This window comes from Eretmochelys imbricata, chromosome 16, assembly GCF_965152235.1.
Source record: "Eretmochelys imbricata isolate rEreImb1 chromosome 16, rEreImb1.hap1, whole genome shotgun sequence".
Classification (NCBI taxonomy): Eukaryota; Metazoa; Chordata; order Testudines; family Cheloniidae; genus Eretmochelys; species Eretmochelys imbricata.
The window spans coordinates 25,683,644-25,707,734 of NC_135587.1; the positions used below are offsets into that span (position 1 = coordinate 25,683,644).

The following is a 24,091-nucleotide window of genomic DNA, read 5'->3' on the forward strand; positions in this document are numbered from 1 at the left end:
CAAGAAAAGATATCAAGTTAGTTTGACAGGGTCTGTTTACCATGAACCCGTGTTGACTTGCATTAATTACATTGCCCTCCTTTAAGTCTCAAGTGAGACTGACATCAGTGTCTGGCTGGCTGGTCTATAATTTCCCAGGTCATCCTGTTATTCTTTTTAAAAATTGGCACAACATTACCTATCTTACAGCCCTTTGGAGAACTGGGGTGGTTTCAGGACATATTGAAAATAATCATTAATGGTCCAGCAAGCTCCTCACACAGCTCTTTTAAAACTCTTGCATCAAAGAATTATCTGGCCCTGCTGATTTAAAAATGTCTAACTTTAGTAGCTTCTGTTTAACATGCTGCAGAGATACTAGTGGAATGGAAGGAGGAGCATCATGACCGTATGTTGAGATTATATCATCTGTTTTTTCACCAAATAAAGAACAGAAATATTTATTAAACTACCTTGTCTGTTTTTTCGCATTATTATTGATGATTCTACCATTTCCATCTAGCAATGGACCAATACCTTTGTGAGGATTCTCTTTGTTCCTAATGTGTTTTAAATACTCCTTATTGTCCTTAATGCTGTTTGCCATATATTTATTCTTGGGTTCCTTTACTTCCCATATCCGTTTTCTACAATTCCTAACTTCTGATGTATATTCATTTTTGTCTGCTTCGCTTTCCTTCCATTGGTTATATATTTTTGGGCATCTAGTAAGATGTTCTTAAATGATTCCCAATTATCATTCGCACTTTTCTGATTAAATTCTTCCTCCCAGCTGATTTGGCTCGTAATCGTTTTCAGCTTCGTAATTTGGCCCTATTAAAGCACCAAGTGTATATGTATTGCTGGTCTGGACTTTATTCTGCACATTATAAATGTGATCAAGGAATGATCACTTGTCTTGAAGCTACCGTTAATTTTAGTTCTGTGGTCGGTTCCTCTTTATCTGTTAAGATCTAATAAAGAATTCCCCTATCTTGGATGCAATACTTTTTAAGTTAGGAAATTGTCATCTATAATGTTTACAAATTGTAAGGATGTTTTAATACTGGCAGCATGAGACCTCCAGCATATGACACTCAAATTGAAATCCCCCCGACATGTTTTTTTGCCTACAGTTTATAGATAGGCACATAAGGAGGCTATCATCCTGTTCCCTAGTGTGAGCTGGTGGTCTGTAGCAGACACCAACTAATATCCCATCTTATGCTTTATCCCTTAGGACGTTGGTCCATAATCATTCACCATCACTTTCTTCCGAGTTATCTGTGACTCAAACATTTTTGACATATAATGCTGCTCCCTCTCCCTTTTGCTTACTTGATCCTTCCTAAATAGGTTATAACCATTGATTTTAACATTCCAATAGTGATGCATCCCACCAGGTTTCAGTAATACCAAGTAGATCGAATTTATGCTCACAAATGAGCAATTCCAGTTCTTTTTGTTACAGGCTCCTAGCATTGGTGTATAGGCAATTGAGGAATTTCGTCTGTGTCCTTTGGGTCCTTGATTGATTTTGTTCTCAACATCTTGATTTTGTGATGAGTTCTTACCTCTTTTTACTATCCCCTTTTGCTGTAAGTTTAATGCCCTCCTGATTACTCTAGCCATCCTGTACCCAAGGAGCTTTGTTTCCTTTTTACTGAGGTGGAGGCCATTCAAACTATATGGACCCCTCTCCCAACAGAAATTAGACTAGTGTTTAACAAAACCAAAACCGTCCACCACTTACCTAGCCAATGGTTCACTTCCTGAATTTTCTGCTGTTGTGGGACAGGAAGGATCTCAGAGAAGGTTGCTTGGATATTTTAAGTACTTAAGTAGTAAATTAACAGAGTACTTATCCATCTTCCCTCCATGAGTGTGTGTGTGTGTAAAGTTGACGCATGGTCAATTTTAATGACTCTGAAGAAGCCATGGAGGACAACTGTAAAATAAGTATTGTGTTTTATATGGCTTTGGTATATCTCTGCTGCCAGGTAAACGTGTGATGTCTGCAGTTGGATTTTGAAAGCAGATAAATACCACCTTCATTAAGCCATCCCTGCCTTGTCATTCTGTGCAGAGACATGCCTCATCTTTCTTAGTAGGGTAAAACCTTCTGATTCATAGATCCAAGAGATTTTAGTGTCTCCGAAGCAACTGGTTTGTTCTGTGCTTTGCAAGCATATTATGTCTTATGCTAATCCTCTGGAAAAATTTTGTAGCCTGAAGTTACTGTGCATGCCCAAGTTATAAACTCTTGAAACGTAGTATTTAGAATGAAAGTGATGAAACAGACTTAACTACTGCAGCATAATAAATCTTGAAGAGTTAATTCTGCCAAGCCTGTGGAGATGTTACTCCACATTACATTGCTTAGGAGCAAACTTGAGCTGCCATATCAGAGCTTGTAAAGGCTGAATATCCAAGTATTACGTTACCCATCTCCAACTGTTGGCATAATGTGTCCTTTGAATAAGAGGACAATATACTTCCTTACGTCTATTAGTGTCTTGCCCCAATAGTTCAGATTCCCTCCTCTTGGAGTCCTGTACTTACCGATTGCTATGTGATATTAAAGTGGCATTAGAGAAAAAAGTCAGTTGAGGTTCCATTTTCATGATCTACGGCATGTCTAAATCTTGGCTATTTTAAATCTCACCAGGCTGTTACTTGGCAGAAAAGTGCTCAGTTTTTTGATTCAAATGACCTTTCCTTAAATGTGAGATGTTAGATATTGACTGTGCCATTAAAGATCTAGAAAAGTTGAAAAAAATCTGGTTTCAGTTGTTAGACTGATTGTAAATAAAATTAATTAATTTTTTCTGGGTCAATTAAACATGTTGATTCTCTTCCTCTCCCTCCCCCCCATAGGTCTTGAACATGCAGCTTGCCGACGGAGGACAAGGAGATGTCCCTGTTGATGAAACCAAACTCCATGGTAAACCTGATAAAACCTTGCGCTTTTCCCTCTGCAGTGATAATCTGGAAGGAATATCTGAAGGTGAAGGGTTACTTAAGTAATTCAGAAAGTTTTGTGTCAGATTTTAATTCTAAAAGACGCTACTGTTATATACAGCATGTCATATCTGCCTTTGTGAAGGCTGTCCCATTTTCCCCTGAAAGCCTGCTTTCATGTTTGGCCCTAAAAAGTCACTCTTGGCTGAAACTTTGACATACAGGTTGCTGAAGGTAATTTTGTACTGGAAAGGATGAACAAAAATTGACTGTAGTTGAAAAAAGGATAAAAGCGTTTTCAACTTGGTGCATGTTATTGGCATAACTGCAATCTAAATTGTCCATAAATTTCTAGTTCACATACTGACTTTTAATCTTATTTTCATCAATTTTTTTTGTATGCCAAAATGTTAGGAGCCTAGAACAACAGCTCTTTTATATGAGCATCACATACAGCAAAGAAGGGTTTATATGGGATATTGAATTATATGGGATATTGAAAATATTGAAAATTACAAGCTGTTCAAATGTTCCAGGTAATATATGTTGTTTTATTTAACTTTCCGTAATTAGTTTTTTCTCTCCTTCTTGTTTTTCAAGATAAACAAAATCAAGATATTAGAGAAAACTAATAATTACAAAAGTTTGTATTTGGCTAAAAGCTAGTACACTAATGATGTGCTAACCATGAGTGACAAGGTATCTAAAGATTAGTTAATGTTGTTTTGTGGCACTACGAAGTTGTAAAGTGTTAATTACTGGAGTGCTAAGTGTTCCAGTTTCTAATTCTACAAGATAATTGAGATGTTGGTATTTAACACACTTTCTAAATTCACCATATTGAGAAGAATTTTTGAGTTCCTCAGTTCAGTATTTCACATAAGTGGCTAATTTGTATTGAAAATGACAGGCTTCAGCTCAGTTTTTTGCAGTCTTGCAAGTAAGTTGCATCTTGTACTGTTCATGCTACGAGTTTGGAAAACAAACAGCTTGATCTGAACGAACCTAACAGAAAAATCAATTTTCATCAGGTCCTTCAAATCGCTCCAATTCTGTGTCCTCTTTGGATTTAGAAGGAGAGTCTGTGTCAGAGCTTGGTGCAGGGCCTTCTGGGAGCAATGGTGTTGAAGCCCTGCAGCTGTTAGAACATGAACAAGGTAGGTGCAGATACACAGTTCAAAGCGTGTAGACTGTTACAATTTCTCTAAATCCATCAGTTTGACATATCTAATTTAGATATGTCAGAGATGAATAAAGGGGCTTTCTACATCAGTTAATTACTTCCACACTTTTTTGAATCTCTCACATTTTCATTTATTTTTTTCATTAGCCAGCTGTTGTTGTCCACTAAAACAATGTTAACGTTATTCTCAGAACAGAGAACTTGTATTGTATTTTGAAATCTCAGTCACTATAATAAAATATTTTTAAATTTTTGTTTTATTATGCCTTCCTTTTCAAGAGGGAAAAGGATGATTTGAATTGTAGCAATTGGAAATGTTAGACCGTAGATATTTTTTGTAGTTACCGACAATTTAACTGGAGAGGGCAAAGTGTTCCAACTGATAGGAATTCAACCTCTTTCCTTCCACAAACTAATCTCCCTTCCATAAATTAATCACTCCTTGGTGTCTGTCATTCATAGTTGTAGACCATTATGATAGCTCTATGTTTGGCAAATATATACACTTTTTAAACCTTCTCTCATAAATCAATCTCTAGTGTTTTTCTCAAATAGGAATAATGAATGTCGCCACACTGCATCTATTTGACTATACAAAATATTGTGTTTATTATTAAAGTGCTGTACAGTTATTTAAAACTGCATTTTACTTGACAGAATTAGTTTCCTGTCCTATAGCGTATTGGAGAATTTTTGAGAGACCTTTTATTTTTACATAGCTACGACTCAGGATAATCTTGATGACAAGCTCCGTAAATTTGAAATTCGTGATATGATGGGATTGACTGATGATAGGGACATATCAGAAACTGTGAGTGAGACCTGGAGCACAGATGTCTTGGGCAGTGACTTTGATCCAAATATTGATGAAGACCGTTTGCAAGAAATTGCAGGTAACTGACAGCTACTGAAACTGAAAACTACTTTAAGCTTGCTGCAAAGCAAGGAGGCTTTTGGAGCTCTCATTCAGTCTCTCTGTAGTTATGAAATAAATGTGTTGTTAAATCTTAGTTTCTTTGTAGGAAAACTTTAGACCTCTGTCCTGCCTTTGTTATGGGTACTTTCTTCTGGTTTGTTTTGTTTTTGTTTTTCCCCAATAGTTGTTGTATGTCTTTTTTATAATGACTTAATACTGGACACCCAGTTTATGGTGTCTGTCTTACTAGAATCCTTTCATCTTTCCTACCTGATCCTTTCTTTCCTCTTGGTTGTACAGGTGCAGCTGCAGAGAACATGCTTGGCAGCTTGCTGTGTTTGCCGGGTTCAGGATCTGTGCTGCTTGACCCCTGCACAGGGTCAACCATATCCGAAACCACCAGTGAAGCTTGGAGTGTGGAGGTATTGCCAAGTGATTCAGGTCAGAATCCCACAAATCCTCTTTAGATTGGTCTTTGACATGAACTGCAAGCATTATTTCATAAATAGTTTTAGATAAGTGCATCACTTGAAACCATCACTTTGAGAGGGAATATTACCTGCCGAAAGACAACACAAGCTATTTCAAAGGACAGGTGATAATCCGAGTGGTCCTTTTTCAAACAAAGATGATTGCTTATGATTCCAAAGTAAAACTATGAGAATTATGGAAGTCTTTAAGATTGACATATTGTGAATATAGATTCCCAATATAGCACTCAGGCTGCACAAAATAAGCCGTTTTGTAGCCATTCTCTTTGGATGGGTAGTATGCTGTAAGGTGGGGGAAGGGTGTATGATGAGCAATGACTAGGAGGATGGCAGATGTGATGTGGTGTGTCTTGTTTTTAATTCGTTTGGGTGAGTTAGGTGCAGTGCACAAGGATTTCTAATGCACAGGAGAGGCTAAGCTTTGTGACTCCATTAACCTTACCACGATGGATAGAAGACGTAAGCCAGAAGACTAGATTATAATGTGAGAGCGGATCTAGCATGGCTTGATGACTGTTTAGTCTTCTGGAAAAACTAAGAATAAAAGGAGTATCGTAGAACTATGGGAATCTTTCTAGGCAGAATTTTTACATAGTTTCAATGTTTTCATGAGCATTTAATATATGATTCCATAGTCTCTGGCTAGGAAACTCAATAATTCAAATTTTGGTTTTTGTTAGAGTAAAAATAGATGTAGCAAAATGCCCCTGCAGATATAAAGGACTATCTGCATTGTCTTGCCTGCAGTACAGCAAAGTAGAATTAGCTGAAATAGCTCAAATTATTTGTTGCCATTTCAGAGTACATTTCACAAAGTTAGCTAGACTCTCTTTTTACATTAAAATCTAAATCCCTACACCACCTTTTTGCATGTGAATTGTAAGAGAATATAACAGCCGGCAGTAATGCATGCACACCATTTCCTATTTAGAGGCCCCAGACCTAAAGCAGGAGGAAAGACTGCAGGAGCTGGAAAGCTGTTCTGGACTGGGCAGCACCTCTGATGACACAGATGTGAGGGAGGTCAGTTCTCGTCCCAGTACACCAGGCCTCAGCGTCGTGTCAGGTGTGTTTTTATTTTCAGGAACAAGTTCTGCTTTGTTAGATGATAACCAGTATGTTTTGCCATGTGCTTAGTTTCATCATATTAACTCTCATCCATAAAAGGATTTTTTTTGTCTGGTGCTCATACTCTGATTTCCGGAGTGGCAGTACCATACTCTTCATCTTACTAAAAATAGAGTGAAATCCAGAGAATCTGTTTGTACAGAAGCAGAGACTTGCAATAGGGTATCTGAATCTAAAAAATCGCCTAATATTTCCTTGCATTTCACTATGGACACCTGCCTTCAGCTTATCTTCATCCCATTTTGTGTAGCACACCTCTGTAATCTCTGTTGCTGCATCTTCCTTAAATTTCCGGTCATAGATTTGTGTAAATTATTTGTCAGTCTTAAGGTCCTTTATATTGCCAGTCATAGCATCAAAGAATATATTGTGTACATTTAATAGTGGAATAAAAAGATGGAACCCAAAGGTTACAAAACCGTATACCAGAACAAATTCTAAAGTCATGGCTCTCAGAATGTCAAGCTGCCATTTCTCTTGAATTCAGTGTTTGGGAGTTGGCAGCAAGAACACCTCAGCTCATTGCAGCTGTCACAAAAAAGTTTAATGTTTTTGATTTCTGTATTCTTTTTGTCTCAAAGATCCTCACAGATCCTTCTTTTGTTATTTGTAAGGTATTAGTGCAACCTCTGAGGATATTCCTAATAAGATCGAGGACCTTAGGTCTGAGTGTAGCTCTGACTTTGGAGGGAAAGATTCTGTGACAAGTCCTGATATGGATGAAACAGCTCATGGTAAGTAAAGCCCTTGGATAGTAAGTGAAAAATATACTGTGTCTTAGATGAGAGCTCATCAGGAATTGTTAAACTTGCGACTGTAAAACCTTTTAACACTTTACATGCCAGTAAGAAAAAGTGCGGTAAATTCTGCGTAGAAGAAAAGTTCACTTATATTTAGAAAATGTATTTTCTGGTTTTTGAGAAACGGCTTACAAATATTCTCTCCATATTCGTTGATCAGAAGTGTTTATGCTTATGACTAGAAAGAGGAGGTGATGACATACTGCAGAGTCTGAGATCTGAGTCTTTATCTAATTCTACTAAGTTAGGTTGACTGCTCTTTTGCGTTTGAGACTCTCTCCCCTCGCTGTGCTCTCTTTTTTTAAAGTTTTTATAATAATTTGACTGTTCAGTCCTGTGAGTGCTTTCAGGTGCCTTCCTGTCAGTACATTTTGAAGTGTGTTAACTATTCATTAACATTGTAAAAGGATCTAAATGCTGCCTGTTTCATAAGCTCTGTGAATGCATTTGTATTGTGCAGCACTCTAGCTAAGAAGCCGTGAATAGTGCATGGTACATGCAGACCCATTTTCTGTATTGTTTCAGGAGCCAGTCAGTTGACTTCTCCCCCTTCTCAGTCGGACTCTTTGCTTGCATTGTTTGACCCTTTGTCATCACACGAAGGTAAATTGTAAAGAATGGGCTATTCTTGTTTTTAAGATCTATACATCAAAGGCTGCTGTCCATTTTAGCTGGGAAAAAATCTTACCCATTTGAGAAATGCTTGTACCACCACACATAACCACCACGGTATAATTCTAATGTTTGGTTCAATTATGTAATGTTTCATTGCTTCAGGTGTATCAGCAGTGGTTCGGCCTAAAGTGCACTATGCAAGACCTGCTCATCCGCCACCAGATCCCCCAATCTTGGAAGGGACTATGGGAGGTAATGAGGCCAGATTACCAAATTTTGGCTCCCACATCTTAATCCCAACCGATTTGGAGGCGTTCAAACAAAGGCATTCCTACCCAGAAAGACTGGTCCGCAGCAGAAGCTCTGACATAGTGTCATCAGTTCGGAGACCTATGAGTGATCCTGGCTGGAACAGGCGGCCTGGTAATGAAGAAAGGGAGCTTCCTACACAAACACCCAACATTGGGGCAGCTGCTTCAGTGGTTGCACCTCAGTCCTCTTCATCATCCCCCAGTAAAGACTCCTCTAGAGGAGAGGTAAGACATTCGTTATGAAGCTGACCTGATTTTGCATGTTTGTTTTTCTTACACGTCATTTTTGAGTAGAAATGTGTGTTTAGTGTTGTTAGCATTAAATATATTAATTAGGGAAGCATAGTGCAATTCTGGCACCTTCTGAAAGGTGGCCTGTAGTATGACTTATAAAAGTCAAAGCTAAGATGTAAGAGATTTTCTTGGATTGTTGTAGACCAACTTTTAGTCCAGAACAAAGGGTTACACTCAAACTTATAAACACCCCTCCAAGGGAGGACTTAAACTTTCAGGAGCAGGTTATTTTACTCTGTTGTAGTGCTGTTTTGCAGGTAATGTGAGATGATCTGTTGTTGGTAATCAAGAAAATATTTTTCAGTCTTCCATTTTACAAAATCATGTAATGATTTCAGCATAGTGTAGATTGAAATAAAAAGCTCTTTCCCTATAGATTGAGGAACGAAAAGATAGTGATGATGAGAAATCTGACAGGAACAAACCCTGGTGGAGAAAGCGTTTCGTTTCTGCCATGCCCAAAGGTAACAGAGTCTCACATTTACACATTCTTGGCGCTTTTAGAAATGCTGCACATTGCTTTCAATAAATCTGCACTTTGGTAGGAAAACTTCTGTGACTAACTCTCCAGTTACTGTGAGATCATATATTAAATGGTCAGTCTGAGTAGTTGACTACATGAAGGTTGCAACCAGTCCCGGCTCACAGTACTGTCTTCCCTTTCTATGTTGTTTTAATCCAAGATTGTTATGCTAATTACTTAACAAAATCAGGTAGTGCACAGTTGGAGATCTTGTAAATGATTCAATCTGTCCAGTAGATCACAAAAGAGTCTTTGAATTTATGGGTATTGGTACTGTTTTAGAAGTAAAGGATATTAAGTATACATTCAGTCTAAAAGATAATCTCTAGTATTTAAGACTTTGCATACATAAAATATTATCTAAATGTTAAACATCACAACACCCTTGTGAAAATAGAACCGCATTGTCCCCAGTTTACAGAGGGAAAACTCTTCTTAAATGAATTGGACTTAAATACTTTTATACAACTGAATTTTGTTTTTCTACAAGTTTTAGTATTGTACAGTGGATTGTGACTTTTATCAGGAACCATTAATTGGAAGTTGTTGCCAGAAACAATTGACATCGCTATAATCAATGCATAACTCTGGATCTGTGGACATATGGCTAGAGTAAATTTGTGAAACTAGCCAGTTTCAATTCCTAATCAGTAAATGAAAAATACTGAACTCAGAAGGCACTATGCTTCAATGCTTTTTGGGGGTGCTGATTGTCTGGCTTAGTTTAGTAGCTGTTAAGGACATAATTTGTAATATGATCACAATAGGCTTCCTGTTTCAACCCACAGGCTTGGGTGTCATTAACTTTTGTATTTAAAGAGAACTTGTGTTACTGAGAAGCTTCAGACATCACTTTTGCAGTTTCTTACACATCTAAATGCCCTTCATGGAGCCTTTATTTGATGTTAAACTTCCTGTTTCTTACAGTTTCTAAATGTAGTTTGTAATTCCATGCTGTATTGTCTCCATGTATAATGTGTCTTATACAGACTTTCTGTAATTTCCAGCTCCTATACCATTTAGAAAAAAAGAAAAACAAGAAAAAGACAAAGATGACTTTGTGTCTGAGAGATTCTCAACACTTCAAGGTTTGTAAATGATATTGCCCTTGGAGCTCCTTTACTAAGACTATGCACCCCAAATGCTCTCCTGGAAGAGCCAAAACATTACCTTTTACAGAAATGTATATACTAGTATAGAGAGAACATTTTAATATTCAAAATTAGCTTCCTAACTGAGGAGGTTATTGTGGTTAGTCAGTACTTGCCCTGAAGACTTAATGGGTTTTAAACTTGTTATGCAGTGTTGTTTACACTTAGCATTGAACTCAGCACCACATGGAGCTAATTCCTGTTATATTTTCCTCATTGTTCAGATGATCCCAGTCCCAGGCTAAGTGCACAGGCACAGGCTGCAGAGGATATCCTGGACAAATACAGGAATGCTATTAAGCGAACCAGCCCAAGCGAAGGAGCTATAGTAAATTATGAAAGTGCAGGTAAGAACTTTTCCAGTGCTGCAGCTACAACATTAAAAAATGGGCAACAGAAAACCTCTTGGTGGTAATGTTGAGCACCTCTTAAATATTCTAGTCAAATGGTAGTACCAACACCTGAACTGTATTAATACTCTCTCTCTAGTGCAAGGAGCAAGGAGGTTTCTCTTTTTGTTTAATTTATAATTGCATCCACGCTGATAGTGGGAGCTAAGCGATAATCTCCAAGGCCAGAACTCCTTGATTTGAATCAATTGGGATTTCTCAGTGTCGTTAGCTTATGCATCTCATATTAGCAATTTTTTAGAAAAATTGGAAAACAGTAAGAGGACATTGAGATCTAAAACAGAATTATATGATTCCTTTTAAAAGCAAATTGTACATTACATCTTTTGAATTTTTTTTTAATTTACTCTAAAATTCCTTTTTTATTTATTTATTTGATGGATGGACGGATTGACTTACGTTTCTTTTCCATATAATTAAAAAATCTTCTTGGAAATTAAAAATGAGAAAAAGCAAATAAACAATATAGTACTAGACAGTCAAGTTCCTTTCTATGAATTCTCTGTTGGAATGTTTGCTTAGAGGTAATTGGAGATGGTGAAAGTATACACGACTCTCCACGTGATGAAGCCCTGCAGAATATGTCAGCTGATGACCTCCCAGATTCTGCAAGTCAAGTAGCACAGCCACAAGACTCTGCTTTCTCTTACAGGTAAACGTAATATTTGTGTGTGTAACTTTGATTTTGGTGTTGGATTAACACAAAAGCTGAAGCTATGTGGTTGATCTGCAGAGAAATCATGATATATACTGTAGATATCCTAAATCTTAATAATGGAAAAGAATTAGTCTCCTGGGGACCAGTAGTATTGTTTCTTACTGTACACTTCCAGATGTTTTGTCCAGTGTAGTTTAAAATATGTAGTTAAATGATAGGATCTCCACCACTTCTACTGAGTGTATTTTTCAGGCTGTTGGAGCACACTCTCAAGAAGGTTTTCCTGATGTTCCACCTATATTTCCCTCTGCTTAGTCCCACTCTTTTCCTCCCACTTATACTTTTTAGTATGCCAAATAACTTCTCTCTTTCTCTGGGTCTCTTCTTTGTCCTTCTTTCCAGCTCCCTGATCATTTCTGTTGTTCTCCGAACTTCCTCCTGTCTCTTTTTGGAAATTAGGGGCCTAAGAACTGAATACACCTGCCCAGGTGCAGTTGCACCACAGCTGTATAGAGAAGGACCTACACGCCTTTCCCATGATGTGATGCCTCCACGAATGCAGTCCAAAGTTGCATTGGCTTTTTGCTGCTATATCATGTTACAAGCATATGTAACCATATGCCCTTTTTCACCTATCATCTTTCTTATTCAGCTTTACTGCATTCTAGGTTTCTCCTTTTTGTTCTACCTCCAGTTTCTTCTAGCATTTGAACCTCCTGTGATAAAGGGTCTCATACTTATTTTCATGAACCTGTTTAACTTTTGGACTGAAGCAATTGATTCCATCTGTCACTGTGCATATACCATTTAGGACTGACGCTTAAAAAAACTCCCAGAATTGTATATATTCATGTGGATTCGTGTTTGCTAAAGGAATTAAGATATTTAGTTTGTGTTGGTAGAAAGCACTGAAAGGTAATTCCCTAATAAGATCCCAGACATCTGGGCCGCATGCCTAATATAATACAGGGTTGATGTAGAGATGCTTAAATATTATACATTAAACTATGCATTAGCTAATATACACAAGGTATCTGGATTGCTCAGGGGGTTGGTACTGGTATATTTTATCTATGGCTTCTAGGTCATTGCTTTGAATTCAGCCCTGCTTAATAGTAACTGAAAGTAGTTACTACCAATATTGCTTCAGTAAACTACATGATTTTTTGGTATTGGTCCAGTTATTTGTGGACTTATGCCTAAATAATTAGAGCATCCTGTATTGTAAGTTCTTTGGGGCAGGGACTGTTTTCTTATGTGTCAGCTGCAGCTTTTCCAATACAGTTCTGCACTTTTGGTACAAACATGTCTGGCACTTTGGAACTGAAAATGCTCTGTTGCTTATGTAGGCCAAGCTGTGCACCCAGTGAGAGAGAGCAGCCTGTCGCTGTTGCATGTGATATCTGTAGGCAGCAGTAGCACTAGAGAGATTCTTCTGCCTGCAGCACCAAATGGGCATTGTGTGGGCCTGACTTTGTGAAATCAGGCTTCTCTAATTGTCCATCTTTCACCAAAATCAAAAGGATTCTGTCCATTAATGCTTAAAACGTTTCCTGAAATTCGGGAATTGATTGAATGCAGTGTTAAAAAGTTACTGGTTACAGACAAACAGAAATGCCAGTGAGTTGAATGTAGGGCTTCACTTCAGTTGGCCAATTATTAGCAACCTTGACAGTCCCAGTGGAAAGGCCAAAGATTAGTGTTCATAGTCCGAGAATTGTGGGAGGCCACTCCAGATCAGTGTTGAGGAACATTGCCAAAGCAGCGTGATAAGGTCTGTATGTTGTGCCTGTTATGGAAGGAGAATGTCAGTCTTCAGGGTTGCTAAGCTGGACACCTTTCACAAGCATGAAATTCACTGAAAAGATGTCATTAACTTTAGTTGGTAAAGATTCTGAAAGTACCAAGGTCTGGACTAAGTTTTATGAAGTTGTATTCCAGTACTTACTGAAAGATACCTTTTCCAAAGCTAAGTGTTGAATGAGAGCATTCTGTTGGAAGAGCTGAACTAGCGTATCGTCAAAAGCGTTGGTGCTGTTGGCACTATTTGAAAATATTAAATCTTTACCATCTGAGTCTGTTAAGATTGCAGTAAAAAGTTTCTAGGAGATTTTAAAGATGTAAATACTTGTCATTGCAAGTGTGTTTTAAGCAACACTGTATTTAGAGAAAGTAACACTTGTTCTCTTTAGGGATGCAAAGAAGAAACTGAGACTGGCTCTTTGTTCAGCAGATTCCATTGCCTTCCCAATGTTGTCCCATTCGACAAGAAACGGCCTACCAGATCACACCGACCCTGAAGGTATATCCTCTTACATGTACAAACACACACTTCTCTATTTTGCATTGCTTTTCCTACTCCTACCCTCATCATATGTTCTTGCATGCTTCCCCCACATATGGGACAACCTGTCAAATCCCAGTTTCCAGTATGTTGTAACAAGGTACCTCGGCAAAGTTGTAGTGTAGGCAGAATCTGAGTCTCCCAGGGAATAGCCTCCTGTTAAAACGTTATAAAACGGAGCTGCAGAGAAACTGTAGGAAAATGAGAAAGGATGCACTAGATGAGTTAGTGTCTTTTCAGATTAACTCAGCTTTTTTCTTAAGAAAAGTGTGCACATGTGTACATTTGCATGTATGTAATACATGTATGTGCAGTTCTAAGTTTTTTACTTGCAGTTTTTCCTTTACTTATCTCTTATCTAGGGCATTTAAAGGCCCTTCCTAAATAATTGTGGCAAACGTATATCAAAATAACACGAGTGCTGGATATTACTTAACATACCTAAGTGTAATGGTTTGAAAGTATTATGTGCACCAACTTTTCCATGCAGCTCTCTCAGATAAAAGCACTCTTCCACCTCATTTCTGTCTGTGGGGAAAAAACCATGTAGGCAGTATACTAATTCTGTCATGTTTTTGGTCAGACAACGAAATTGTGTGCTTCCTGAAAGTTCAGTTAGCTGAAGCTATTAACCTCCAAGATAAGAATTTGATGGCCCAACTGCAGGAGACAATGCGCTGTGTAAGCCGCTTTGATAACCGGACATGTCGAAAGCTGCTGGCCTCCATTGCAGAGGATTATAGGTAATTTGTTTTGTGTATCATTATTAAGCAGTTGCCATGTGCAGATGGAAGTGTCCAACTTGGCTTAGCGAAAGACAACTTTTTACATCTCCACTTTCCCACCAAATGCTAAAATTCTCTCTCCTTTCTGGGAATTGAACCATAAAAGGCTTGAATCTTAAATCACCCCCAACTAGTAACAAACTCCAGTCAGAATGTTGGTAGGCCAGCCTGAGGGTGCTGCTCTGCATTGGCGTACAGGAGACCTGCATTTAGATTCCACTGCAATCTCTCACTTCTTGGAGTAGGAGGGCTGTGGTGGCAGTGAACCAGCAGTGGAATTTGGATAGTTGTGTCTTACTGCATAGGCTGAGGCACTGAACAGAAGGTTGTACGGTAGCTTGAATTCAGGACTTGCTCTTCCATAAAACCTAGGAGAGTTGAGGACTCCTCTCATGTCAGTCTGTAACCAGGTTAGGTAGCTAGTGTCCTACTTCTGTCTTTATTGTGGAATCGCTAATGAGAGAAACATTTTTAATTTTAGGAAAAGGGCTCCATACATTGCTTATTTAACTCGGTGTCGCCAAGGCCTGCAGACCACACATGCCCATCTGGAAAGGCTCCTGCAGAGGGTTCTACGTGATAAGGAAGTGGCCAACAGATATTTCACCACAGTTTGTGTGAGGTTACTTCTGGAAAGCAAAGAAAAAAAGATAAGGGAATTCATTCAAGGTAATTTAATGTAGCATGTGGGTCATCTGTACCTTTTTGTGTTCAGTATTTAAAAATAAATAGACTGTGCCTCAAGTTAGACTTCTAGAATAGATTTGTTTACTGGTTGAAACCAAGTCTGACTGCGTCTCAGAGGATACAGGGAACAATTGGTGTTTGGAAAGCTTATACATGGGATTCATCTTGACACAGGGCACCTTAGTCTAGAGAACTACTGCCTTAAAGTAACTGCTTTTAAAAATCTATCCACATATAGAATCTGAAAGTAATCTGAGCAGAGAAAGATGGAGGAAAAAAGCGATGCATAGTCACTCCATGGTTTCGGGCTTTGCTGTGCTGCAGCTTAATAAACATTTTCACTGAGCGGAAAGGAGAAATTTGGTCCTGAAAGAACGTCTGAGCTGCTAGGCTGGAGAGAAGAACTAGCAATGGTGGCTGCAGGGGGGTGGAATTGATAGCTGTGCTTCCTGAGTGGGAGGAACCGAGAGGGGTGGCCAGTGGTCCTGTTACATTGCATTACCTTGGCTGCATTGCACGCCCTGTATTTTAGTATATGTTTTGTTACATGAATATGACTATAGTAACAATGCATATTTAATCAAATACAAGACTGGAAAATGGTACACGTGGGCTTTCTTAATCTCCTCCCTTCCTAGTGATAATGTCTGGCAGCCTTAATGCTATTGGTCCCTGTTGGTGACCTTTACAGTAATTATACTTAGCACTGTTCCTCTTCCTAGTGCCCAGTGAGGGAGGTAGACAAGTATCAATATTTGGGGGGGGAAGGGGTGAGTCATGAGAATTAGATAACTTGCTCAGGGCCTCAGATGAAGTGAGTAGTGCAGTACCAACCAGAGTGCTTAGACCACACAGTCTGCAAAATGTATTCTCTACTTTTTTCTAATTTCTTCATTGGAATGACCCTGTTCCTCCCCATACTCCCCCACCGACCCACAAAGCTACAATCAAGAATCCTTACCACCGTTGACCAGTTTCTGGCTCTACTTTCTGGAAGTGCCATAGGAAACTGCTTTAATTTGCCTTTTTAGTTGAGTTTCCTGCTTTTGCTTTGTATTCAGATTTCCAGAAACTCACTGCAGCAGATGATAAAACAGCCCAAGTAGAAGACTTTCTTCAGTTTTTATATGGGGCCATGGCCCAGGATGTCATCTGGCAAAATGCCAGTGAAGAGCAGCTCCAGGATGCACAGCTAGCCATAGAACGCAGTGTGATGAATCGCATTTTCAAACTCTCATTCTACCCTAATCAGGATGGAGACATTTTGCGTGACCAGTAAGTGAACAACACTAGATGTTCCTGAGTTATCTCACAGTTTGTAGAGGGAGAAGCACTGCTCTTTCCAGGAAACAAACTTGACTGCCTAGGCAGAGAAGCTAGCCTTACCACACAACCCCTTTGTTTTGCCTTAATTAATTGTTTACTTTAAATGGGTTTTCTGTATGAGAGAGAAACTATTTTAGGTTTTTACTTTAGCATCCTATGCAAAGATCTGCAGTCACAGCAAGCTACTAAAACCAGAGGAAAATAATCCTAACTGTATGATGTAGGAACTAGATGATAACCCCTGTAGTTTTGTGATCCACAGTGGCTAATTAAAACCTTTGTCAGGGCACACACCCTCCATTTACAGTTTTGGTGTAGTTGGCCACGTGCCTCCTGGTTCTTCATCTTCTGAAAGGCACCAGGTTTTTGATTGCTGCAGCCAGCATGGTATTGAATTTGGTGTACCATAAGGCAAGTCCTGCTGTTAGTGAGGCCAATGCAACCTGACCATGGTTACTATTTGTAGATGGTGTTCCTGTTGTTCACTCTTATGTCGCAGTGTATCGTTCAGATAGGTCTAATTTATAAACTTGTCTTATTGCATGGGAAATCCAAAAGTGGGTTTTACCTCTTCTATGAAAACTACATTTGTTTGGCTGTGTCTCTTCTTTTCTCACTTCACTTTTGTTCCCTTCTTTTTCAGGGTCCTTCATGAGCATATCCAAAGGTTGTCTAAGGTAGTGACTGCAAACCACCGAGCCCTTCAGATACCAGAGGTAACAACTGCTTCTTCTCTCTATTTTTGTATTTAAAATTAGAGGAAATAACAGCACTTCTCCTCTTCCTAAAGCAGGCGACGTAGCTGTACAGTTTACTCCTTGTCACTGGGTGATACTGTTGTTATACTCCACTGATGAAACAAGTCTGAAGATGTATTTACCATTTGTCACTTGTGCACTGATTAATATTAAACTAATATGAAGGGTCCTTTGTTTAAAAAAAATGCCAGAACAATATCCAACCCACCTGAACTGACAAGCAGTAACTCTGTTAAAGAAAAAAAAGGTGGCTTAGGTAAAGGGCTCAAGATTCATGTACATCGTAGTTGTGGTTTATATTCACCAGGTAAACTAAAATCTCTTCGTATTACCTAGGTTGGAAAGTACTCCTAGTAATCTATATCCCTGCATCAATGCAGGGATAATTCTATTATTCCCAAGCAATCCCTGATGGACAGATATCAAGTCCAACCTTGGGTGTCTCTAATGAAGATAATTCTTCATCTTCCCATGGCTGCTGATACTGCCTTCCTTTATCTTCCTAATAAGATTCCAGGATTGTCACTGTCTAGGTCTCACTCTGAAGCCTAGAATGTTTGTTGAGTCAGTGTGGAGCAGTGGAAATAGCCACAAATGGCTGAGAGCTAATTTTGTTTAGAATATCACCAGCGTCAATCATCACTGGGACTTGTGGTTTGTTACCATCTAATTTTTGAGTTGTCAGCTATTTTCAGCTTTTTTACACACAGGACTTTAAGAATTATACCTGTGCAACAGCACAGAATTTTAGCTACTAGTCCTAGCATAATGGTTTTTAACCTGGATAATACTTCGCCCTTTATGCAGCATGTTTCTTCCTCAAATTGCTTTACAACAGTAAATCCTCACAGCGCCCCCACGTAGGAGGAGGAAGTTATTATCCCTATAATACAGGTAGGGAGACGAAAACAAAACGAGGTTAAGTGAGTAGTCCAGTGTCGCAGGAAAAAGTCCCTGTCAGAGGCAGGTCTAGAACTCATACATTCCTGGCTTCCAGTTAAGTTCAAGGTCCGCACTCTGAACAGGTGAGGGTCAGTAAATCATTTTATATGGAAGCTAGAACCTCATGTCTCGGTCTTCTTCTGAAACATTATCTTGGGGAAAATCAATAACAGAACAAGCTGATTGTGTGCGAGTCACACCATTAATATTACTTCTTATCAGTGTTGTTTTTATACACGTGGAATGAGGGAGGCTTCCTGATACATGTGTACTGTATTGATGTTGTCCCTTCATTTCCCATTCCTCAGTGTGCTGCTCCCGCCTTTAAGTCTCCAGTATTAGAGTGCACTGCAGAAGATCCTTAATCGCTTGGGCTAACTAGAATTGGAAATGTTTTTCTTCTTTTTAGGTGTATCTCCGGGAGGCCCCATGGCCATCTGCACAGTCTGAAATCCGCACAATCAGTGCTTACAAAACCCCACGGGACAAAGTGCAGTGCATTCTGCGAATGTGTTCAACCATCATGAACCTGCTGAGTTTGGCCAATGAAGATTCAGTCCCTGGGGCAGATGACTTTGTTCCTGTTTTGGTGTTTGTTCTGATAAAGGTGAGTCTTCTATCAGAGAACATAGATACTTTATAGATAGATATAGGTATGTTTTTCCTTTAATTCTTGTGGTAAACCATCAAATGCTCTGAAGAGATGTTATGCATTCTGTTGACTGTATAGCTGATTTAAAGTGCAGACTTCATCTGTATGGCACAACTTGAACCAGGAAGTTAGTCACAGATGGGACATTGACTCCCAGATTTGCGTATAATCAGAACGATCAGCTAGTGTGCTGTGCCTCAACATTGGCCTATGGCTCAGCTGGTACTGAGAGCAGCCTTGCCTAGGGCCAGGTTCCTCATCAGAACTCTGCACCCATTTGCTGACTCAAAAGAAATAGGAACTGGAGGCTGCTCTCACCTGTGTGAGCTGATAAAACCAGAGTCCTTTGTACCTGTGGAAGTCAGTGGTGACTGGAGGGAATTTTAAAGATCCTGGGGACTCTTTCAGGAGAGAGTAAGTGTTAACCCTAGTGCGTTAGTCAGCATGCCTCCTTAGCAAAGCCAGTTCTTGCACACAGTGCTCAAGGAGCTGCTGCTGAGTGTGGAATCTGTATTTGTCTGTACAGTCATTGCTGTACCAGTGTGTAATATTCAAAACCTAGGCTGAGGGGTGCTATATACGTAACATTCCATTTCTGTTCTGTTACATTTGTAACACTTATCTTTAAAACATCGGTCTCAAACTTAATTGTGGCATGTACCTTTTCTTTTTCACTCCCAGGCAAACCCGCCCTGCTTGTTGTCCACAGTTCAGTACATTAGTAGCTTCTATGCTAACTGTTTAACTGGAGAAGAATCTTACTGGTGGATGCAGTTCACAGCAGCAGTTGAATTTATTAAAACCATTGATGATCGCAAGTGACCCGAAAGGGCACCTATGTAGACAGACTGTTAGCAGCAGAGAGCCTGTAAGAATGTATATCAACCCTTTCAAAGGCTGAAGAAATACTTTCCTTGTATAATATTGTACAAAGTGGAAGCATTTAAAAATTTTTTTACTAATCAGATTAATTAATTTAACAGATTTTCTTTCCTCTCTGTTTTGGTTGCATCTTTTCCCCCGATAGAGATTAGCACGGGAAAAAGGGACCACATTTTTCAGGTATTGTGGATCCTCAAAATCATTTAGGAAACTCTGCTGTCACTGCCCCTTTCACACGGACACTATTTTTCCCTTAGACTTCTGTTGATGTAAATTCATTCATTTTCTTTGTTTCCAACCAAAAAGATCATGGCAAGCACTTTTCAGAGCCTTTCTAGCTTAATACACCTTTTGTAAGGAAAACACCAGCTGCACTGAAAATTTGTAGCAGTTGACATAATTATTAATTGTACTTCACCTATGGTAAAATTAAAACCTGAGGACAATGTAAATATATTATAGAATATTTAATAAACTGCAGTCATCTTTGGACTCATTATCTTTTCAACCAGCAAACAAGCAGTTTCTCTCTCCTACAGCAGGTTGTGACATACTGTATTGGGTAATGAGATGACTTCCTCAATAGGATAAATTTAAAAAGGGCAAACCTAAATATTTATTAAAATTTTAATAAAGTTTACAGAACTTTCTGAAACTGGAATTTACAATTCACAGGGCTCTCACTTGAAAGTTTAAAATTTTGGGGTTGGGAATTAGAGCGTTTTAAATAAATAGTTTGGATTTATAGAGGAGAGGGGCTGTAAGTTTCAATAGATAAGTTCTAATATAAAAAGGAATAGTATATACCTTATTGTAATATTTTTCATCTGAAATACTGTGTATACTGTACAAACCCCAAACAGAATTCCTTACAGAACCTGAAACTGTAATATATATTTTGATTATTCACATTAAATACACATGCCAGGGGTTTCAGTGAATGTTTTTTTACTATGTGTTCTTTGTATCATCTTCTCTAGCAGTGCAGGTTTTACTATTCATATAAAATATTTTAAAGTACCACATTGTCCTTTATAAAACACATCATGAAATTAGTTCAGGGAATCTTTGCAGATGTCTCTCACCCCCTCTCCCTTTTGACACTGACAATTACGAGAAGAGCAGGTGCACTTCCTTGACGAGTGAAATAGTAGCATTCCCATAGCTGGCCCAAGCCATTTCTGATACTCGTGTGAGTGGTCACTGGCCTTTGTCATTGTAGATCTATCTTAAAAAAAGGACTGCAATCAATTTATTTTTTAAAAGGCACACTGCTTAACCCCTTGATGCCAGCATTACTCCTCGCTCTCTCCTCTTCCTACCAGTGCCCATCACTTTCCTGGCAGTGAGGTGAGCCAGATTTGCTGGCTTTGAGCAGTAAAAGAAATGACATAATTTGCATCCCTTCTTTAAATAGAAGAACTGTTTATATTTCTAAACACTGCTCAAAAATGGGTTGAAGATTTTTTTTGTGTACTTAAAAAGGCCAACATACCACATGTTAGAGGCCACATGAGCTGTTTAAAAAGGGAATCCATAAAAATCTAAGTAACTATTACTTCTGAAAGTCATTAACTGAAATTAGAACAATCTATGTACAGTATTAAGTAATTGAGATGTGACTGTGTTACCCGTCTAGGCATTATTCAGTGAAAGAAACCTTTGTTTTCAAGGACTTAATCGTTAATGTGTAATTCAGTATATCATTTTTATCATGTTAAATAAATCATGGGGATTCAAGTGAGATTTTTTTTTTTTTAAGTTTTGTTTATAGTCTTTCTCCTCTATTATAGACTTACAGGGTACAGCAATACTTTCTAGTAGCAATGGAGTTGCTGTAGTCTGCTTTACTGTGATCTTGAGTCTGAATGGCATTGTAATACTCTAGTTGTGTAGTCGTCATGGTTTTTTGGTGCTAATATATTGCATTCACAGCCCTGACCAATAACATTCAGCAGCAAAGCACAATATTGCCCTTTAAGAGAGAGTCAGAATTACATCTAAAAGCAATGTACATTTGTTATACCACAATTCAGAAGCGTTCTGTTGTGTTAAATTATCACTGAGTATTTGCTGTGTTGATATCAAACTACTGACGTACCCTTAATTCTGCAATTTTTGGTTTTAGTAACAGAGAATATTTGGTCTCTAAAACCTGTCTTATTCTAAACTGTTTTCTTATATTTAACATATAAGCTGTCTAAGGGGGAGCAAATGATAGTCAATGGTTATCATGCATCTTACCTTTTAATTATGAGCCGTCTGGACACAAAGGAGTTGATCAGCTTGATCGGGTCTTCAGGATTTATTCTCTTTACTGGAAAGTTCTTTCTCCTGGCAAAAACCATTTTCTTCACATTTGTATCACTTCACTGCTTTTCTGTATAGAAAAGTTATTGAAGAACTTGAACAATTTTTTAAATAAAATTATTTTAAAAGTGGTTAATATTTGTATACACCCCAACGTAGGTGAGAATCTTCACAGCAGAATGGTCCGTTGCTTCTTTTTTAACCTGCTATAAAAGCCTTTTATACAATGTTATAAATGTAGTAAAAGAATTTGGCTTTCCAAAGAATTAGGAATCTTATGGTAGTGTATGTCTCTATTTTTTCCTAGTGTTCTGATTTTGTTTTAAAATGTTAAATTATATGTACAGGAAGATGACTTTAAGTTTTCTGTTGTGCAATAGTAAGAAAATAAAGAGGGAAAGCACATTAAGGACCAAACAGTAAAAGAACTGTTTTGCCAAAAGGCTCCAACCAGCCATGCGCACACATTGCATTGAATCAGTACTCATGACTTCAGTGCTTGCTGTTAGAATTACTTCAGCCATTTAACGGTGAACTGAGAAATGTTTTGGGAGGTGGGGAGTGGAGGTTATTAATAGCAGATCATATATGCAGACTCAAGGCCCAATTATTGAAGTTCAGGGTGCTGCCTATATGAGTAAGGAGTACTCACCTGTCTGTGATTTCATATGATTGGGCCCATACATGTTACAAAGGCATTATTTTCCTCTGTTGGGATGGGGAGCAGGAGGGAAGAGGCTTGGTTCGTTCTTCTGCAGGGGAATCCCCTTTTACTTCTAACCCCTGATCATTTATCTTTTTAAAGCTTGTTCTTTAAGAAGAATTGCAATGTATGGCCTATTTTTTTTTTTTTTTTTTTTTTTGGTACTACCAAATACTGAATGTAACTGCCATAAATTTTAGGAAGAAGTCACAAACACAATCCTCTTTACTGTAGGTGAGTTTGTGGGGCACACCAAGTGTTGGATCAGACTGTTTGTTTGAAAATGCTGATGTTCTGTGAAGCCAAATTCTAGCAGAAATTTGCGATTTCATTGCCATGTTAATGCTGAATAGTTCGTAGAGGGAAATTAGTAGGCTAAGAAAGGGGAAGCAGTCAAGAGCAGTCCCACTTCTCAAAGCTGCATGAAAGTGAAGATATTTGTCTAAAGTCTAGTAATTTATGAGGCATATAAATAAAGCAGCCTTAGGCTAGCTGTGTGGCAGGAGACCTGGAGCAGCAGAAAACATGGTGGACTGTTGGGAAGGGAAAGTACTCCTTTTATTTGGGTAACAGCTGATAGCTTGGTTGAGCCTGTACTACTTGAGAATTAATCGCTGAGTTACTATTGTGTGTTCTGTACCTTTAATTGTGCTTCACCTCTATTTAAAAGCTTTGTACTGCCTCTCTTGAAACTGGTAAAGCCTTTAAAAATTTAAATTAATGAGCTTGCACAATCTTGTATACAGGAAACCCATCTTGTCTCTACTGTGATTATTAATGTATTATATCATTCTGTAAAAACTGATTAAAAAGGAGAGCAGTTTAACTGTGACTGGGTTTCATGTCTGTGCATTGTAACATTCATGTCATGTTCTGTATAATTCTGCAATGGCACTGAAGCCAGCAATGGAAGCTTATTTTATTGTAATATATACAACTTTGTTTCCACTAATTTTTGCACTTTGTTTTCAATTCAGCACTGTTCTGTAATGTTGCATCTGTAGACTCCTCCCATCTATACACATGTACAGCTCAAAGGGTGTGGTGTGGTGTGGGGAGGGGCAGAAAGGAAACAAGACCCCAGTGCCAGGAAAAGGAGCTCTCCACTTCTAGGGCACTGGTTAATAGTGATGGTAGTTACCAAGTGGCCAGTTGGTGGCATGTGTGAAATGAGTTTGGGGACTTGCACTGCAGTGTGATGGACAGAGGTCTACATCACTGTTTGTACAGTCCTGAGCATAGTATTGCATTCCAACTCTGACAAGGTCCACCATCACTACTG

At 38.5% G+C, this 24,091-nt stretch overlaps 1 protein-coding gene across 6 annotated transcripts in view; it reads left to right on the forward strand.

Annotated features, from left to right (window-relative positions):
• The window catches only part of GAPVD1 (GTPase activating protein and VPS9 domains 1), a 63,757-nt gene extending 39,996 nt beyond the window's left edge, over positions 1 to 23,761 (forward strand). For 3 of the 6 annotated variants that reach the window (XM_077836056.1, XM_077836059.1, XM_077836058.1), the window contains exons 8-26: positions 2,857 to 2,986; positions 3,972 to 4,097; positions 4,843 to 5,016; positions 5,340 to 5,480; positions 6,462 to 6,596; positions 7,273 to 7,392; positions 7,984 to 8,061; positions 8,236 to 8,609; positions 9,055 to 9,142; positions 10,209 to 10,289; positions 10,577 to 10,699; positions 11,285 to 11,414; positions 13,613 to 13,722; positions 14,348 to 14,507; positions 15,031 to 15,218; positions 16,298 to 16,511; positions 17,206 to 17,278; positions 18,672 to 18,869; positions 19,596 to 23,761. In XM_077836056.1, the coding sequence (XP_077692182.1) occupies positions 2,857 to 2,986; positions 3,972 to 4,097; positions 4,843 to 5,016; positions 5,340 to 5,480; positions 6,462 to 6,596; positions 7,273 to 7,392; positions 7,984 to 8,061; positions 8,236 to 8,609; positions 9,055 to 9,142; positions 10,209 to 10,289; positions 10,577 to 10,699; positions 11,285 to 11,414; positions 13,613 to 13,722; positions 14,348 to 14,507; positions 15,031 to 15,218; positions 16,298 to 16,511; positions 17,206 to 17,278; positions 18,672 to 18,869; positions 19,596 to 19,736 (2,784 nt within the window). In that variant the 3' untranslated portion in view covers positions 19,737 to 23,761. The remainder of the gene's footprint in view (positions 1 to 2,856; positions 2,987 to 3,971; positions 4,098 to 4,842; positions 5,017 to 5,339; positions 5,481 to 6,461; positions 6,597 to 7,272; positions 7,393 to 7,983; positions 8,062 to 8,235; positions 8,610 to 9,054; positions 9,143 to 10,208; positions 10,290 to 10,576; positions 10,700 to 11,284; positions 11,415 to 13,612; positions 13,723 to 14,347; positions 14,508 to 15,030; positions 15,219 to 16,297; positions 16,512 to 17,205; positions 17,279 to 18,671; positions 18,870 to 19,595) is intronic. The other 3 variants (XM_077836053.1, XM_077836054.1, XM_077836055.1) reach the window with 3 other exon arrangements.
• The last annotated feature ends 330 nt before the right edge of the window (positions 23,762 to 24,091 follow it).